At 39.5% G+C, this 20789-nt stretch overlaps 1 protein-coding gene across 4 annotated transcripts in view; it reads left to right on the top strand.

The window, feature by feature from the left end:
- myt1b (myelin transcription factor 1b) overlaps positions 1-20789 on the top strand; it is a 182419-nt gene that overhangs the window by 16075 nt on the left and 145555 nt on the right. For all 4 annotated transcript variants that reach the window (XM_043710460.1, XM_043710461.1, XM_043710465.1 and 1 more), the window contains one exon: positions 15268-15415. In XM_043710460.1, the coding sequence (XP_043566395.1) occupies positions 15274-15415 (142 nt within the window). In that variant the 5' untranslated portion in view covers positions 15268-15273. The remainder of the gene's footprint in view (positions 1-15267; positions 15416-20789) is intronic.

Raw genomic sequence — 20789 nt, 5'->3', positions numbered from 1 at the left:
GGCTAATGTTCAAAAACATTTCTGGTGGCCTGGATGCACAAAGATGGGGTTAACTTTCACTGTACATGGATGTGGAAAGCTCCTTTGGGGCCTTGGATGGAGGTGAGGGAGGAGGTGTGGGCGCAGGTTTTACAGTTCCTGCGGTGGCAGGGGAAAGTGGCAGGATGGGAGGGTGGGTCGTAGGGGGGCGTGGACCTGACCAGGTAGTCACGGAGGGAACGGTCTTTGCGGAAGGCAGAAGGGGGTGGAGAGGGAAATATATCCCTGGTGGTGGGGTCTTTTTGGAGGTGGCGGAAATGTCGGCGGATGATTTGGTTTATGCGAAAGTTGGTAGGGTGGAAGGTGAGCACCAGGGGCGTTCTGTCCTTGTTACGGTTGGAGGGGTAGGGTCTGAGGGCGTAGGTGCGGGAAGTGGACGAGATGCGTTGGAGGGCATCTTTAACCAATTAGGAAGGGAAATTGCCGTCTCTAAAGAAGGAGGCCATCTGGTGTGTTCTTCGGTGGAACTGGTCCTCCTGGGAGCAGATACGGCGGAGGCGGAGGAATTGGGAATACGGGATGGCATTTTTGCAAGAGGTAGGGTGGGAAGAGGTGTAATCCAGGTAGCTGTGGGAGTCGATGGGTTTGTAAAAAATGTCAGTGTCAAGTCGGTCGTCATTAATGGAGATGGAGAGGTCCAGGAAGGGGAGGGAGGTGTCAGAGATGGTCCAGGTAAATTTAAGGTCTGGGTGGAATGTGTTGGTGAAGTTGAAGAATTGCTCAACCTCCTTGCGGGAGCACGAGTCATCAATGTAGCGGAGGAAGAGGTGGGGAGTGGTGCCGGTGTAATTACGGAAGATCAACTGCTCTACGTAGCCAACAAAGAGACAAGCATAGCTGGGGCCCATACAAGTGCCAATGGCTACCCCTTTGGTCTGGAGGAAGTGGGAGGATTCAAAGGAGAAATTGTTAAGGGTGAGGACCAGTTCGGCCAAAGAATGTGAGTGTCAGTGGAAGGGTACTGTTGGGGACGTCGGGAGAGGAAAAAACGGAGGGCTTGGAGGCCCTGGTCATGGCGGATGGAGGTGTAGAGGGATTGGATATCCATGGTGAAGATGAGGCATTGGGGGCCGGGGAAATGGAAGTCTTGGAGGAGGTGGAGGGAGTGGGTGGTGTCTCAAACATATGTGAGGAGTTCCTGGACTAGGGCGGATAGGACAGTGTCGAGGTAGGTAGAGGTGAGTTCAGTGGGGCAGGAGCAAGCTGAGACAATGGGTCGGCCAGGGTGGTCAGGCTTGCGGATCTTGGGAAGGAGGTAGATCCGGGCAGTGCGGGGTTCCCGGACTATGAGGTTGGAAGCTGTGGGTGGGAGATCTCCTGAGGTGATGAGGTTCTATATGGTCTGGGAGATGATGGTTTGGTGATGGGGGGTGGGGTCATGGTCGAGGGGGCAGTAGGAAGAGGTGTCCTCGAGTTGGCATTTGGCTTCAGCGGTGTAGAGGTCAATGTGCCAGACTACCACTGTGCCCCTTTTATCCGCTGGCTTGATGGTGAGGTTGGGATTGGAGCAGAGGGATTTGTTCATCCACAGCTCCATCCATTTGCTCATTACTATTTTTCTGGTGATTGTAATTTCCCTGAGTTCTCTCCCTTCCATTTCCCAATTTATAGCTATTTATGAAAGTTATTTGTATCTTCTATAGTAAAGACTGATGCAAGCTATCTGACCAATTCAATTTGAGATCTTTGTTTTCCAGTTTTTTCCCCCAATTTCTATCTGACCACTGCTCACTTTGTTAACTCCTTAAAATATCTACAGAAACTCTTGCTATCTGTTTTTGTATTTCTAGCTCGCTTTCTCTTACATTCTAATTTTCTTTTCCTTCTTAATCTTTCAGCAATTGTTTGAAGTTGTTTATATTTTGCCCAGTCTCTGACCTTCCACACAACTTTCCACAATTATATGCTATTTTTTAATTTGATACTATCTTTAACGTTTTTAGTTACCCATAGATCGTGGGACCTCTACTTAATTTTTTACTTTCTCACAAATTCGGTGTAATTTGAAATATTCCCTTAAACATCTGCCACTACATCTCTATTAACTTAGCTCTTAATACGTTTTGCCATTTCACTTCATCTCGCTCTGCTTCACCCCCTCTTAATTGCCCTTCTTTATATATTTGAAGTATTAGCCTTGGACTCAATCTTCTCTCTCTCAAACTGATTGTAAAATTCAATCATATTATGATTGCTGTTGCTTCAGGGCAATTACACTTTGAAGTTGTTAGTAAATCTTATCTCATTTCAAAATACTAGATGCTGTCTGGATGCCTCCACTGTGTGCTATCTAAGAATTTATCCTGAAAACACTGTGAACTCCATATCTAGGATACCTTTGACCATCTGATTTTATTAATTTATATGGAGGTGAAAATCCTCCATGGTTATTGTCGTAATCTTCTGTTAAGTTTTCACTATTTATTCTTTTGGATTCCAACATATCATGTGGTTACTATTCATTGTACAGTACATCACTCTCACAAATTATGTCTTTTCTTTCGTAATTTCTCATCTCTACCTAGACCGCTACTACATTCTGGTTTCTTGAAATTAGGTTACCTCTTTCTATTGCTAATACTAGAATTAATTAACAGAGCTATATTCCATTCTTTGCCTAGCTTCCTGCCTGACCTTCCTAAATGCAATTTACTCCTCAATATTCCAGTCACAATCTATATCATCCTCCTGTCACATCGCCTAAATATCTATCAGATTGTATTTATTTAATGGCACTGTCAGTTCATCATTTTTGTTTTGAATGCTCCATGCATACAGATACAGAGTCTCTTGTTTTGCCCTCTTTATTATTTTTGTGATCTCTAGTCTATTGCTGATTCACTCTTGGATTTGTACTCTCTATACCCTCTTGCCACATGCTTTTTATCATTTCCTGTATTAATGTTTGTCTGTCTTCCCTTGTCTCTACTCCTTGACTTACTAACTCTTCCCAGATTTTACCCCTTTCCCTCACTAATTTAAAACTCTCTCTACTCCCGTCAGCTGGTTCGGGTGTCAACCATCCCCACAGTACAGCCTCCATTTTCCCCTGTGCTGGTGTTGGTGTCCCACAAAGCAAAACCCACTTCTACCACACCAGTCCCAGATATTCATTTCTTTAGTCTTAATTACCCTCTGCCAATTTGTATGTAGCGCAAGTAATAACCCAGACATATACCTTTGAGGTTCTTTTTCTTAATTTGGGCCTTAGCTCCTCATTCTGACTGGAGATCCTCTTTGCATGTCCTGCAAATCATTGGTACCTATATGGATCACGATAACTGGATCCTCCCCCCTCCCATTATATGTTTATCTAATACATTTTTTAACAAATTATTTATTTTAACCCCTAGGCCCCTCTGTTTCTCGACACCCTTCAATTTATTTTTGTTAAATTTGAACTTCTAATCTTTGATTTTTTTTTACTTCACGCATCCTGCCCATGTTCCTCTGAAGCTTGCTATAATTCTTATCAAATTTTGCAAAACCCCTTTTCATTGACATCAACCTTACCCCTCACTTTCAAATGCAAACCATTTAGGTAAATCAAGTTATATCAAAATGTTGATATTTCATCCAACTTTCAGCACAGTAATGGTATTGCCATCATCTCAATAGTTGAATCATGGCAAAAGAAGATGGCACCCATTCTGTAATCAAAATAATCTTGAGTTACGAACATAAAACAACTTGAAGCTTACCTCACCTGTTACAGAAGAAACAGTTACAGCCTGGCCCCAGTAAATCAAGTTTTGTAAACTGTGTCTGACACGTGCAGTTCACCAGTACATTATGCATTTAAATCGGTTTGGCAGGAGAAGACCACAGGCAGGTGTGATTCAGTGCAAGCAGTTGAGTAGTCACTGATTAATGATTGCTGCACCTAGCACTGCTCACCATTTTTTTTTTCTTTTCCTGTTTATATTTTTTTCTTTTTTTTTCTTTTTTTTAAAATTTTAACCCCCACACTACCACCTAAGTGCGGTAGTGCTTATTTTATCCCCAACACCCATGGTGTGTGTGTGCAGGCACTGCTCACCATTAATGCTGACATCTTTGAATACAATTGGTTACCTTATTCAAATCCAAACTGAATTTAGATTAGTTTCATTTGATTAGAAGTTGCCACTTGGGGAAATGTATTTTGGCCCACAGTCAATCATTTCCATACAACTCTTTCTGTGATATCAAAAGTGCAAAGAAACCCTTGGCAATCTGCCAGCATTTCTGCTCCTTTTTGCCTGCTGTTAAAGAATAAATCCATGATAAATATAAGCAGTGGCTGAAGATAGGTTGATTGGGAAGAAATAGGTGCTACTGATTTGTGTGAGATGTTTGCACAATATATGTCAGCTAAAATACTCCAAGCACAATTTGGTGGTGTTTTTGGAAGTGATTGATACGGTTTTTCTTTATTCCATGCTTTTCCTCTTTTGAAATAAACAAAACACAGCAACTGATTTTCCCAATCAAAATAAATCAACTGATGACTGCCTAAATTTTTGTCATCACTGAGTTTAGTTATTGACAGCAAACAATAAATCCAATATGATAATTTTTCAGAAATTCTGAAGACTTCTTTGAAACTTGACTACTAAGCCAGATCCCGTGATGGGGTAACTCTACATTTTTTTAAAGTGCACAAAGTTGTGATTTAACTTCACTGAAGAGTCACAAGACTTATAAAAAGTGCTTTTATATTTAGCAATCAAAGTAAAATTGAAAAGAATGCAGCCAGTGTGGCTTTGGACAAACTCGGCATCTGTGTCTCAACCGAAGAGTGAAAACCATGTGTATAGGTTCTTTGTTCCACTTTACAAACTTTGCATGTAAAGTTAAATTGGGAACATTTCAAATCGATGCTAGTGAAACATAAAATATTTGAAAAAACTAGAATTCTTTGTTTTTGATCTTTCCTAATAATATAGACTAGGAAGTCTGAATAGTTCACAGGAACCTCCCCATTTATTTAAAACAGAGCTTCATGAAAATGCTTGCTTTTATTAGCGGATGAAATTATAGAACTCAGAATAGTACCATTCATCCCCTGAAACAAATTACCCATCTTGCAAATGTAGTTTTTGGGTGTTTGCTATTACGTGGAACTTGATTTGTTCACCAGAATAACCAGTGCTCACATTTCTCAATTTACAGTGACTGTGTTTTTCTCTTCGAACAAAAAGTGAACCCTGAAAAGTAACAGAAGAAAAACAATGAACAAAAGAAGCACTGAAAGAGAGACTTTGCAATTTTATAACATATAGACCTATAGATTTTAGCATGCTGACCCTAGATTCACCCATGTCAGGTCAGGGAGAAGTGATGAGCAAGATGCAATCCTGTGATTCCTGATCCAGTTCTCATCAAATATTATTTTTGGGACATGTGTAGAGTGCAATTCCAGTGTTTATATTGTGATGCCAACCAGTTGGGCAGATGTCTGAGAGGAAAATGGTTCATGCCAGCTTGGTGGTGTGGTGAACTATGGGGGAGGCCCTTTATGGAGTTGGGAGCCTTTTGACAGGTAGCTTTAAAATTAGATAATGCTGAAATGTTTGCTGTTTGATAAATGGAATATTTTGAGTGCAGTGATAGATGATAAGACTTTATTCAGTAAAGGTAAATGACCATTATAATGGTTAGCATTGTGAAAGCAGAAAAAATTATTCAGATACACTTAAATTAAATTATCCATTGGGTAAAATGCTCTTCCTTATTAATCATTGTCAAGATTCAGCTTTTACCATACCAGTTTTATCCAGTGCTTTGATAATTTTATTGATAAGCAAATTATCTGTTCAGACATTGAAGCAGTTTCTATTCTACTACTTCATAGGCTTTAATGTGTTCACCTCTGGAGGCCTTGGTGTCTCAGCTGTGCAATGTAATCTTACTTTGAATGTTTAGTTGAACTCCAGATCCCTCTAATCAATTCAGGTCAACAGGTATTCTGAATGTAGGTTTGTTTAGATTGACGGTATGAGTTCCTAAGAGAAATTTACTTTTTGAAGTAATTTTTGAATAGTAGTTTGTTTTTGTTGATCCCTCATGAGCACCTCAAAGATTTCCCAATGTTATTATAGGGCTCACGAGTTCTGTTCATGCTATGTATTAGATGAAGTACCATGAGATTTATGAGAGAGAGCAGGGGAAAATGAGAGACTTACAGCTTATGGAGGGGATGAGGTGGTTGGTGGAGTAAGGGGACATGGATGGTATGGGGATAGATGAGAGTTGAGGAGAACTAAGCACTGATAATACTAGAGTACAATCTGAGCAGACGTTCCAGTGATTGAAGACTCGCATTTTAGCCGGGCCACCTCAAGATCTAGCCACCTTCATTTCTGTCTTGGGTCTGCTTCAAGAGTTGGTGGAAGGCCCAAATTCATCCTATCCCTGTCACCCAATGAAGCAAACAGTATCGGCACTGCAGATTACAAGGTGGGATCACAACATCGGGAGAGCTGTCCTGACTCTCAGTTTCCGCCTCAAAGGGGAAGGTCCAATTCCAGACTTCACTTTTTAAACCAGAAGCATTCATGATCTGGTTGAAAATTATATGCCTTAAAAGAAGACTGAGAATGTATGAATTTTACATACTTATTATGTCGAAGTATCCTCGATCAATTATTTATCTTCATCAGTCTTTCATGCAAAATAATTCCTCACCTAAAACTGACCATAGCCTATGTCTTTGGGCCAGGAAATGTGACCTTTCAGTATTTCAACTATATTTTAAATAATATCAGAACATAGATTACTTTACATTTTGTTTTTAATTACAATTATTTTAATATTTAAAAAGATATACCATTAAAAATGAAATAACTCCATGAAGGTCGGGTATTCCATCGCCAAGATAGTCTTTTTTTTACATCTGCATAGAAATGACATTGATCCAGCTAGCTCAGAAAGGTGAACAGAACCCCTAAACTCCTGTTTATATCTGTCAGCCAGGATTCCATGATTGCACCAGATTAACAGCCCCAGTCAGCGCAGTCATATTCTATGAGGGTCCACCTGACTGACCTTATTCCAATCACTACAAGGTTGTGATATCTGCCATGTCTATTTTGTCCTCCGAGTTTTCTTCAATGCTAAGCAGAGTGGGAGAAACCATGGGTTCCAATACCCTTGCCAGATGGTCTGAAGGGCCGGGTATATTTTGCTCCTGCCTTGTTTGCAAGCTTGCAACTTTCATGTGTTCTACACGCTTGTTCAGGACTGCATCACCAACCTGGACTTTGTACATCATAGGACCTGATCTCCTGTTAACCATGCCGCTTATCCATGCAGCGCCATTCCCATGGTTTTGACAACAATCTTTGTCCCCTAAAATAAGCTGCCTCTCCTGCTTCGAGGAGTCTCGTGTCCAGCATTGGTATTTCTGATACCATTTCATCGTCCCCCAGGTCCAGGAGGATCAAGTTTAGTTCAGTGCAGAATCTTCTCCCCATTAGCAACTCTGCTGCAGCTCTGCCTCACAGCGCCAGAGACCAGGGTTCAATTCCTGCCTCAGGCAACTGTCTGTGTGGAGTTTGCACATTCTCCCCGTGTCTGCCATTCTTCCCGTGTCTGCATGGGTTTCCTCTAGGTGCTCCGGTTTCCTCCCACAGTCCAAAAATGTGCAGGTTAGGTGAATTGTTAAGTGTTAGGTGAAGGGGTAAATGTAGGGGAATGGGTCAGGGTGGGTTGCTCTTCAGAGGGTTGGTGTGGACTTGTTGGGTCGACTTGTTGGTTTCCACACTGTAAGTAATCTAATCTAATCTATTCCTGTAATTGCATAAGGGGTGATCCAATAATCAAACAAAAACCAGGGCAGTTTGGTATTGATTGAAGCTATAGACTTCAACGTTTGGACTGTGTTTTCTTCCATTGGGCAATGAATAGTATGGAGCTACCCTTATACGCCGAATACCATGTGACTTCAGGAAATACTAGAATTCCCTGTTGGTAATTAATGGCCCATTATCTGTGACCAACACCTCCGGGAGTCCATGTATTCCAAAAAATGCTCAAGTTTTTCAGTCTTTGTCCCTGTGTGTTGATGAACAAGTCTGTACACATCCAAACATTTTGAATGAGCGTCCACAATGCCTAAGAAGACAGAGCCTATGAAAGGATCAGCACAATTGATGTGTAACTGAGTCAATGGTTTACTGTGTCATTTCCACAATTGTGGAGAGTTACTGGTAGTAATTTTTATCCTTGTTGGCACTCTGGGCGCTGCTCCACCAGCATCCAGTACTGGCTACCAGACATAACTTCTCACCAGCATCTTCATTTTGAAAACCCTTGGATGACTCTGGTGGAGTTCAGCCAGTATGTGGCAGTGACCTTTGCTCGGAACCATCACTCTTACTCGGTATATTAATATGCCATCCTGTACAGTGATCTGGTCTCGTCGAGTCCAGAAAGGTTTCATTTCTGATTGTGATGGCCCTTTTGTTTCCCTCATCAGCGCCAGCTCCTTCAGTTTTACCAGTGGTGAAGATCTACAGGGAAGAGGGTATTTTAGTAATATTTAGCAAACAGTACCTATGGCTTGTTTGATGCATGGCAAATCAGCAAATATTGCTGGTGTCCTCAGAGGCAGTCTGAAATTAGCTAGTTTCAAAATTTGCTAGTGTCTATTGCAGTCAGAGTTGGTGTGGCACTTCTGATTGACATGGTCTTTAAGTCCATTATCATCATGTATGTTAACTCAATGCAAAATATTTCCCATGAGAAGGGCAGATTCCACTGGTATTGTTCAAACCAAAGTGGCCCAATATGTGTCTTTCCTACATTTCTCTTCACTATCCTGCTGTTCCTCCAGGAAGCAAACATAATATTATTGCTTACACTGTCCAGTGGGTGAGTATTATAACTTAAGGTCATAGAGTTTTACAGCATGGAAAGAAGCCCTTCAGCCCATCGTGTTCATGCCAGTCATCAAGCACCTATCCACTCTAATCTCATTTTCCATCATTTGGACCGTAGTTTTGTATGCTATAGCTTTTCAAGTGTTAATCTCCATACCTCTTAAATATTGTAATGGTTCCCACCTCTGTCATCTTTTCAGGAAGTACGTTCCAGATCCCCACCATCCTCTGGGCAATAGAAAGTTTTCTTCAAACCTCTTCTAATCCTCCTGCCCTTATCTTAAGTTTATGCACTGTGGTTATTGACACCTATACTAAGGGGAGATGTTTTATTCCTATCTTCCATATCTACATCCCTCATAATTTTATAAATCTAAGTCAAGATCCCCTTAGCCCTTGCAGCTCCAAGGAAAACAACCTCAACTCTCTTTGTCGCTGAAACACTCCAGCCTGGGTACCATGTTGGTGAATCTCCTCTGCACCCCCTCTAGTGCAGTCACATCCTTCCTACTGTATGTTGGCCAGAACCGCATGCAGCACTCCAACTGTGGCCTGATTAACTTCCTGCACAGCTCCATCACATCCTCTCAGCTCTTTCTGTTTCTATATATGGTACTGTATTCCTAAAACATAACGTAGAAACAAAAAAATCAAATGAATCAAAAATAACAATAGCAATTTAAAGCATTCTTCCTATGGGGCTCTTTCAATTTAATTCCATCTCTCAGGTGTCACATAGCAATCTTCAATGCTTGCTATATTTAGTGACCTTACTAGAAAATATAAGCATCATGAAATCTAAAGAAAGGCTTATGCCCGAACCGTCGATTCTCCTGCTCCTTGGATGCTGCCTGACATGCTGCGCTTTTCTAGCAACACATTTTTCAGCTCATGAAATCTGAACCGATGGGGAGAATTTGATTACTTCACCTTTTGAATACGTTTGAGTTTGGTCACATTGGAGCAGTTCCCCTGGCCTTCATTTCAATGTTATTACTCTGCAATCCTGAACATGTTGATGTTGCTGAAAGATCTCTTTGCATCCAGCATTATTGAAAAAAAATCAGTGTATGCCACACTCCTGCTGTATATCTCCTCTGAGATCCAACTTTGTTCTCATCCTGCTTTCTGGCATAAAGTGAAAGCTGGAGATGGGATGAGCACTGATTTCTCTTATTCCATCTAAACACATTTTCATGGAGACTCCATTTCCATTTTGCATTTATGCTTTCTGACACTGAAGATCTGCTGCCCCCTGTCTAATGAGTGCAGCCTCGTGAGAAAGGGGAAAGAGCAACACTGCATCTCTGAGCACAAAAGGTACTGTCACTTGATCTGAAACTCACAACCACCAGCTTTGATAAATACGTTGTGCATTCTTTAGAAGGTAGTATAAACAGGATCTGCAAATGTGAATTGGATATGAATGGACTGCAGCATACCAGTGATGAGAGACAGTCTGCATGCCAGTTCCACAGGGTGAGACCGCAGAGGAAATCTGCTGCGAAGGCACCAAATATGAGTGTCAGTGGGGCGACATGCAGGAGAATGCTGTTTAGTTCGCACAAGATTCTTAGTAAACTAGCAGGCTTATTGCCATTGTCACTGTAAAGGAGCATTGACTTCAGCTGTAATCTAGGATTTCACACAGAGCTTTGGGTCCACCCTTTTCTGACTTGGAATTCAACTTCATGACAGCATTTGCAAACCCATTAATGACATCTGGTGGCCAATGGATCAGCTTCCATTGCAGCACATGCAGAAGCCACCCATCATAGAGTCATACAGCACGGAAATAGACCCTTTAGTCCTACCTGTCCATGCTGAACATAATCCCAAACTAAACTATTCCCACCTACCTGCTCCTGGTCCATATCCCTCCAAACCTTTCCAATTCATGTGCTGAACTAAGTGCCTTTGAAATGTTGTAATTGTGCCTGTATCTACCACTTCCTCAGGAAGTTCGCTCCACACACGAACCACCTTCTGTGTAAAAGATTTGCCCCTTGTGTCTTTTTCAAATGTCTCTCTTCTCACCTTAAAGATATGCCCCTGGTCTTGAAATCCATTAACCCTGTCTATACCCTTCATAATTTTGTAGACCTCTGTAAGGTCATCTCTTAACCTCCCACGCTCCAGTAAGGAAAGGTCCCAGCCTATTCAGCCTTTCTGTATAACTTAAACCTTCCATACCCGGCAACATCCTGTTAAATCTCTTCTGAACCCTGTCTGTCTAAATAATACTCCAGAAGAGGCCTCATTAGTGTCTTGTACAACCTCAGCTGTGTATGCTGTATTGTAAACTCAGATGGATGTCATGAGATTCATGTTTGCCGCCATGCAAAGTATGAATCCTTCCAACATAACTGCAGACCTCAATGCTCAAATGGACTGTCAGGCTCTCACAATCTAACACTCTGTCCTCCAACAGATTACTATCATTGTTGTAAGCCCCTTCCAGGGGAGTGCCAGTGGATCCATGAAATATAAACTTTCTCTTCACTTTCAGAATGGACCCATTTCTACTCTAAACGCTGCCACTCTTGTTGCGTTTGAGCTGGTCAGCCCAGAATAGTAGTGCTTATGCCAAGGTAGTACTGTCCAATTCTGGGCCTTTGACCCCAAGAATTGTTCAAAGTTATCCTATCTGTCACATTCCCCACTGAAAATCAGCAATATTCCACTAGTCATTCTGCAGTCAATGCATCAGACACAGCCACAAAAGTGATGCTCAAAGGTGAATACTTAATGTTTGTATATGATATTGGATGGTTTGTTGAATAAAGTTGCTCAGGATTCTGGAAAAGGGTATATTGTGATGGTTCACAGGAGGAGGATTGATTGGTTGGGGATTGAGGAACAATTGTTATGATGGAGGTGACGCATTAAAAGAGCCAGTCTCAGGGAGAACACAGCAGATTTTTAAAGGCCACTGTGGATTACCACAATTTGGATCCCCACTCTATTAGTAGGTTTTTACTTCTTCATATTATATGTTTATATTTTGCTTATCTAATATACAACTGAATACCATGCTGGCCAGTAACCAGAGAATGGTTAACCTCTGCAATCTGTCATCAATTTCCTTATTTATTTCTTGCACAATGCTATTCACCTCCTCATTTCAGGAGCATGCAAGAAAAGCAATCATTAATATAGATGCAGTGTATTACTTTCCTCATCAAACTTTATATCTTTCTGATACGTACATTAGGAGCAGAAGTAGGCCATTCAGCCCTTTAAGCGTACTGCACCATTCAATATAATCATGGCTGATTTGTTTGTATTGTAAATTCCACATTCCCTTCTATCACCAGTAACTTTGATTCACTTTCCCAACAAGAATCCATTAAAAGCAGCCATAAATATATTCAAGCACCTTGCCTTCACACCCTTCTGAGGCACAGAATTCCAAAGTCGAGTGACCTTCTGAGAGAGAAAAATAAATTCTCTCATCTCTGTCCTAAAAGATCAATCAATTCCTAATCTTAAAATTGTGTTCTCTAGTTCTCAATGCACGTCCAATAGTAAACATCCTTTCCACATCCATTTTATCAATTCCATTCGGAACCTTATAAATTTCAATTAAATCACCCTTTGCTCTTCTAAAGTCCAGTGATAACAAACCCAAGTTGTCCAGTCTTCCCTCCTAAGGCAACATCCCAATTCAAGATATCAATCTGATAAATTTACTCTGAACTGCCTCCACTGTATATCTTGTTTTGAATAAGAAGATCAAAACTGTTCACAGGAACCAAGATGTGGTTTCAACATTGCCCTATATACCTCAAACATTACATCTTTATTTATATATTCATTTCCTCTTGTAATAATTGCTAGCATCACATTAGCCTTTTTTATGCAGTTACTGCGTTTGAATCTATTGTGACTCATGCACTAGAACATCTAGACTCCTCTGCAATTTGGAATTCTGCAATCATTCTCCATTTGAGTAATACTTTTTTATTCTTCCTGTGGAAGTGAATAGCTTCACATTTTCCCACATTGCGTTCCATCTGCCAAATTTTTGCCCATTTATCTAACACATCTACTTCGTTCTGGTAGGCTGCCACCTTCACAACACACTTTCCTACCCATGTTTGTGTCATCTGCAAATTTAGCCTCCATGCATTTAGTTCCCTCATCTAAATAATTGATATAGATGTTGAGGGCCCAGCTCTAACTCCTGTGGGACCCCATTTGTCACTTCCTGTCAATTTGAAAAAGATCAATTTTTGCACATTTTTATTGGTGCCAGGTTCTCAATTCTCTATTTATTCTAGTATGTTGCCTCCTATATCATGAGCTCCTACTCTGTTATGTGGAATCAATGTTAATGCCTGTAACATAAAAGTACTATATAATTACTGGTTCTTCAACCTAGTAACTGTTGAGCATCAGGAATCCTTTTCCAGGTCTCTATATTCATTTCCACATTTATTTTAAATGCTTTAAAGAAAAAGTCCTCGATATTGAGGTTGTTGGCAACCAGGTCTAAAGTCTTGCTAAAGTTCAAGTCCTCTCTTGTGGTCTCATGAAGGATAAACTATCCAGTTGGCTAATATTTCAGAAAGGATCTTGTCAATTAATCAGCCAAGTGTAAAAGGTGGCGTGTGGTTAGGGGAATAACTTCATTGTGTAAAGAATACACAATAAAACAGAGGTAGATAAGTTCTTAATTGCCAAGGGGATCAAAGGTTACAGGGAGAAAGCGTGAAAATGGGGTTGAAAAACCTATTAGTCAGAGCAAACTAAATGGGCTGAATGGCTTAATTTCTGCTCCTATGTCTTATGGTCTTATAATCCACAAATATTTCTACATTGCTAACAGAACTTGCTCATCTTTATTCAGATTTATTTTGTAACATATTTGAGGGTTCTTTTTTAAAGAAAATTTCCCAACCAATAAACGTAAAAGGGGATTTTTTTGTGTGAGTAACCTTCTCGCATTTTAGCTTTTTGTATTTTGTTATTTTCTATTTGAGATCGCCTTACAAAGCTGTCCTGTTTGTGAGAGAGCATGATTAATTGAGTAGTTTACATATCAAAATTTTCATAGCCTTGAAGACAAATGTAGTTGAAACTGCAAATGATAATTAGTACATTTCTTTTAAATGAATTTAAGTTGAACTGAAATACCAAATGAAAGTCACTGAAGTACTTGAATGTTGTGAGATTTGGTGTACATGCTGAAAGTGAAAGCAAACTGTTACAGTACTGAAATCACTCATGTTTTGACAGCTTAAAATGTTTTTGAATTAACTCATCAAAAGTCCACAGTAAAACAGGACTACAATAGCTGTGTACTGGTCCTCTGCCCTACAGCTATTATTTGGATCTATTCAGTTACTTCACCACTAGGGTATGATATCATTTGTGCACTCTGATGCTGTGAAAAAAAGTTTTCAAATGTTTTTGAATGGACAGCATTTTCATTGTGTGGTCGCTATGTATGGCAGAAACTCAGACAGTAAGATTTCCCAGTTTTCAGGATCAGCTGATGTTTGGAAAGTTATCGACAGTTTTGTTTTTCATAACCGGTTTAGTGTGTTCAGTGTTTGTGTTTTTTTGGTAAGTTTGCCTTTGACTTTTATTTAAAACAGATTTTCAAAGCAACTGTAAAGTATCATGTTTAAGTTATCCTTGAAGAGTTTCTGGCTGTTCTAAAGAATCTACTCAGGTTTCCTGATTGGATTTGGGATCTGATTATTTTCATACAAAATAATGTCAAAATTGTTGTAGATTTTATGTACAGGTATTTATGTAGCAGGTGAAGGAACCTTGACTTTGGAGTTCTCAGTGGTTCTAACTGTTAGCAAGAAACCACAGTTTTCTGTTGATTTCAAACATAAGGATGACTGTTTAGAAATAATTATTTTGTTGGAGTCTTTATCTGATAATTTAATAAGATACACGTGAAGTTCTAATACTTGAAATAATTTAATATCCTATTTGTTAAATAGGACAAATACAGTACATCTTAAAAGTATTATGATGGCTGATCAAAATAATTTATTGGTTACTTTTGTTTAATGATGAAACAAGAATTCAGTTAGAGTATAAGTCTAGAAAATTGATGTTGAGTTTAATGCTTTTGAACTCCACCTGTATAGAGCAGTGAATACTGTTTCCTTAATAGCCAAAAATAGAAATTGCTGGAAAAGCTCAGCAAGTCTGGCAGCATCTGTGGAGAGAAATCAGAGTTAACATTTTGGATCAAGTGACCCTTTCTCAGAACGTGGTTCTGAAGAAGAGTCACTTGACCCAAAACATTAACTCTCATTTACAGCATCCACAGTTCTTTCAGTTTTTACTGTCTCCATCATCATATTTAAAATAACATTTTGTGTTCTTTTTGAAACAGGCAAAGATGAAGAATGTTGAGAAACTTGTCACAATCAACCAGTCAAAATCTTACGAAAACTGCAATCAGAAATTAACAAAGAGTGAAAAACTGAATAATTTAGAGAATGTTGATGAGTCAGATATGAACATCGAATATACTGGTAAAGGTAAGGGCATTCAAGCCAACCGTTGCTATTTTGCATGTGACATTTTTGAAGCTGCTAATCAAATTTGAGCTCCAAGGAATTTAGCTTTGAAGTCAAAGGTTTTCAAAACAAAGCATGCTATTTTGCAACAGTACATTCACAGGGTCACTATTATAAAATAGTATTTTCTATGTGATGTACATACACATATGACTGTTCAGCTATTCTCACTTCTTTGTACCAATAGTATTGATAAGGATACAACTTAGTGAAATACAAGCAGTCATAATTTCCAAAGGAACATTAATTAATGAAATGTGATAATGACTAAGACAATAAACGTTTTAGAATTACAGTTATATGCAAGACCCTTAAATATGTAATGAAGCACAATTTTATCTGAGGAACGAGCAGGAAATATAATCCTGCTTTGTTTAGACTCATTACTTATGGTTTATTTGCAAAGGACTATCACTGAAAGCAGAAATCCTGTGACCCAATGCTTAACAGGCTTAGTTTGAGTGTCTAGTATCCTTGCTCCTACCAGAATTTTAGGAGCTTGTTTAAGTCCAGCTCCACATACTTTAACTTTGCTGCATTGTTTTCATGTTGAAAGATATTGCTTTATGAAAACATAATGACAAATTTGGCCACTTTTGCCAATCCCTCTGTGATAGACACAAGCCATTTCACACTAAAATTTACCAGCTTTCACATTGAGTCAATTTGCCGACTGTTCTGTAGTTATAAATCCCCACAGGCCATAGTCATTAAATAGAGTTCAGATGATTAGTCAATGACTAGCATTAAATACAGGGGAACCTCAATTATCCAAAAATCGGATTATCCGAAGGAGATCTCGAGGTCCTAATGGAAACATTACATCAAAGATGTGTTTCCAACAGTGATTAAACAGACGCCGTCTCCAAATAACTGACCTCCCACCCCCTCTCTCTCTCCCCACACATTCCCTGGAGTTCTACTGAGGGATGTACTGTAAAGTTGTGTGTAGCTGTGTCTGTGTGCTATTTGGAGACTTACCCCACAAAGGCAGCTGCAGCAGCAGCAGTCTTGTTGTTGGTGTGCAGTCCAGATGCCCCAGAGAGGGGCTAGGGGTGGACAGAGGAGGGTGGCAGGGGGCGGTGTTAGATGGGGGTCGGGGGGGCGCGGTGTTAGACGGTGTGCTGCTGCTCGTCTCCTGAACGAGGAGCAGACTTTAAAACTCCGAGCCCCAGCGGAAAGGCATTTAATCGATTTTACGAATAATCGATTATACGAACGAAACAGTGCCCGCCCATCTCGTTCAGATAATTGAGTTTCCACTGTAGATACACAACAGGATGTAGTAATGCATTGAAAAATTAGGCATTGAGCAAATCAAATCTACGCTGCTGTTTGTCCTGTAGACTTACAATTAAGAGCTTGGTGTGACTCGATGGTTCTTTTTGAATGACAACCGAGTCACCTAATGCACCCTGAAAGCAATTCATATTTTGTATAACTTGTTCAGAAGTGTCAATTTGGAGTTTTCACAATGTTACTTACATTTATAATTAAAAATCTAAAATATTTTGTAATGTATTGGCACTGAAATTTCACTGAGATAATAGCATATGAAAGTTTAATGAATCAGCCAGAAATGCCTTCCTGTGATATTTTCATTAAGTTCCCAATTTATTTAAATTGAACATTTGACTGAAATAGCGAAGGAAGGAATTTCTAACAGTCGAGTTATGCTTTTACATACTGGTAACCCACAGTATATCTATTTTGTGAGATTTGATTATACACCAGATAGGACAAATAACATTATTTGCAAATGCATGTGTTACAAAATCCATTATTTTATACACATACATTTTAATCCATTGATTGAATTCAATTTCTGATTGAAATCAACTTTTCACCAATTAAAATAACAGCATTTTTAAATTTTTTGTACCCATTTCAACTGAATGGGTACAGCAATCTCATTTTGCTAACTGAAATTCAACTGATCAAGATTTTGACAACTGCTGCAGATTGATTAGTCACATTATAGACTGAAAGATACAGTTGTTGCAATGAAAATTATGGAATGACAAATTCCGGTAAAATAAGTTTTTGACTGATGGTAAAAGCTATCTATGCCTTTAACAGCGCTTAGAATTAACAGTGGTCTGTTAGAAGCTAGTGAATTTGGCATTGGACCAGTGACAGTCGAAATTGAACTGGCCCATTGGATCAGTGAATATATTCTAGCGCTGATCCACATTCACTGTATTTGGCTTTTGCGCACAACAACAGGCTTCTTGTCTAGGCTTCAATAGATATCAGTGCGTTAAAAGGTGAGAAGTTTTTAGTTCTTAAAATGTTGGTGCTATTGATTTTTGCTTTGGACCAGCAGTTTTTAATGAACTATTCATCCAAAATCCGAGTGCCTTAAAAGTGAGTTTACAGAATTCCACTGAGTGATTGCAAAGAGTAACTATTGACTGGTGTTGCCAGTCAATTTTAGATATTCAGACTATGTTATTAATTTCTGTATGATTATGTAGTTTTGACTTACCTTTTGTCTATTAAATTTGCAGTCCTGTTGGGAAGGCAAATTGAACAGTTACAGCAAAATGATTTAATTCATTTCTGGTCCTAATTACTTTAAATTTATCAAACAAAGACTGTAACAAAATTTGATATAATTATGTGCTTGAATGGTTAGTGAGTGGGGGCTGGTGTGGTAGGACTTAAACAGCTGGTCCATATTAGTCAGGTACAAGTTACTTTTCACCAACTGTAAATATCATAAAACTGTTCATAATATAAATTTTATGATGTTTTAGTTTAGAATCCCAGAAGTTTGAAAGAATTTCAATTCCTTGAAACATTTTCACAAGTGGTTCTTACAGCTGACATAGATTTAATCAATGTATGGAATGAATTAAACACTGCTTTAAAATACCAACAGAAAAACAGAATGCTACACAATATTATCAAAACAGCAGAAGATAAATCTGACGCTGTCATAGCAAAGCTCTGTGGTGTTCTCATTAGGTTCATTGTAAGTGCTGCATTCAGGTCTGGTCACTGAAAGGGAAAGATCTAGGCACTGTAAAGCATGCAGTAAAAGTTTGCAAGACCTACCCTCAATGGCAGAAAACTGAGGAAAGATTAGAAAAGCTCAACTTCTTCAGTGTTGACAGGAGCTAAATTGGAGTGGGCTTAAGGTAGCAATTTCAGATACTGAGTAGAATAGAGAAAGTTGATCAAGAGTATGATTTCAAGTTACCACAATAATTATGCAAGGGTCATTATTCGTGAAAAACAAAATCAGGATTAATCTCAGAAAGCACCTTTTACTGCAAGGGCTATCTTTGCCAGACTGACCTGTATTTATGTGAATGAAGATAACTAAGTGCTTTATATGGTTACACCCATATTGAGGGATCATGTAGGCAAGAAGGAACTTGAAGTAATATAGCACTTCATCATACCTCACAAGAATGTCCCAAAGTATTTCATGAACTTTGTGTTATTTTGCACTGTAGTCACTGTTGCTCCACAGCCAATGTGACAACAAGCTATCAGAAAACTACAACAGTAGCATGAATGAGCAGTTAATCTATTATTGATGCTGTTAGTCAGAGAGGAGTGGGGTGGCAAAAACAATAGGATTTCCTGGCTTTTCTTCAATTATCCTTGATCAGCATCTTTAAGTTCAATACATTGATTCTAGAAATGAAAAGCTTGTCTTAGGAGAAGAGATTGAACAGTTTAGGCCGATACTCATTAAAGTTTAGAAAGGTGAGAGATCTAATTGTTAAAGATATATAAGATTCTAAAGAGGATGATAAAATAGACATATAGCAGATGGTTCCATTTGTGAGGCATTCTAGAGTGAGTGGTCACAGTTTTAAGCTAAGGGGTGGCAAATTTAAAATAGGAGGAATTAGTTCTCACAAAAGGTCATGAATCTGTAGAATTCACTACCCCCGGGCATGGTGGGCACCAATACACTGAATAAATATAAGGAGAAGGTAATCAGATTTTTAATTAGTAATGTGGTAAAGGACACAGGGAGTGGGCAAGAAAGTGGATTTGAGCCTAGATGAGATCAGCCATGATTATGTTAAATACTGAAGTAGGCTTGAAGGGCAGAATTGCCTTCTCCTACTCCTAGTTCTTATGTTCTTATATTTAAACTATCAAAATAAATGAAAGGGCTGCAGTTTAACACATAAGCTGAAGAACACTCCATCAGTATTGCTGGCATCTACTGAAGGCTAATTCTACATAACTTGAGTAGTTTTTGTCATGTTTTGAGATTTTTTGACCACCTTAAGTAGATAAATTTTGAATTGTTATATGGTAAGGTATTATATTAACTAAAAGTAAAATCGCACAGGATTAAATATATACATCATTCTCTGCTTCGAGCCAAGTGGATTACATACAGAACATCCTCGCAAATCTTCTGTGGGAAGCTAGAGAAGTGATTTCTGGGCCTCTTGCTGAGATATTTGTATCATCGGTAGTCACAGATGAGATGCCGGAAGACTGGTGCTTGGCTAACGTGGTGCCACTGTTTAAGAAGGGCGGTAAAGACAAGCCAGGGAACGATAGACCGGTGAGCCTGACCTCGGTGGTGGGCAGGTTGTTGGAGGAAATCCTGAAGGACAGGATGTACATGTATTTGGAAAGGCAAGGACTGATGAGGGATAGTCAACATGGCTTTGTGCGTGGGAAATCATATCTCACAAACTTGATTGAGTTTTTTGAAGAAGTAACAAAGAAGATTGATGAGAGCAGAGCAGTAGATATGATCTATATGGACTTCAGTAAGGTGTTCGACAAGGTTCCCCATGGGAGACTGATTAGCAAGGTTAGATCTCATGGAATACAGGGAGAACTAGCCATTTGGATACAGAATTGGCTCAAAGGTAAAAGAGGGTGGTGGTGGAGGGTTGTTTATCAGACTAGAGGCCTGTGACCAGTGGAGTGCCACAAGGATCGGTGCTGGGCCCTCTACTTTTTGTCATTTACCTGAATGATTTGGATGCGAGAATAAGAGGTACAGTTAGTAAGTTTGCAGATGACACCATGTGGTGAAAGGGTTAAAATTGTGTCCCAATACATGTGTGAATCTAACCGGAATGGAGGTGTTGCTTAGTCCCGTGTGAATCTTATTACACACCTCCCCGTGTGAATCTTCTTATCTGTATGTAACCAGAATGGAATGTGTTTTTTAGCCTTGCTCTGCTGTTCACATGAATGTTTATATCTGGAAAAGAGTATATCAGCTGGAAAAGTCTCCAGTTCGGTGAGTCTGCTCCGGGGTTACGTTTAACCGCCGAGCGTGGGTTGTTGGCAACCGCTCTACGAGAACTGACGGCTCCCAGTTCCGGTAACATGTAGAGTG

The sequence above is a fragment of the Chiloscyllium plagiosum genome, chromosome 20 (assembly GCF_004010195.1).
Source record: "Chiloscyllium plagiosum isolate BGI_BamShark_2017 chromosome 20, ASM401019v2, whole genome shotgun sequence".
In the NCBI taxonomy this organism is placed as follows: Eukaryota; Metazoa; Chordata; class Chondrichthyes; order Orectolobiformes; family Hemiscylliidae; genus Chiloscyllium; species Chiloscyllium plagiosum.
This window is presented reverse-complemented; position numbering and strand designations above follow the sequence as displayed.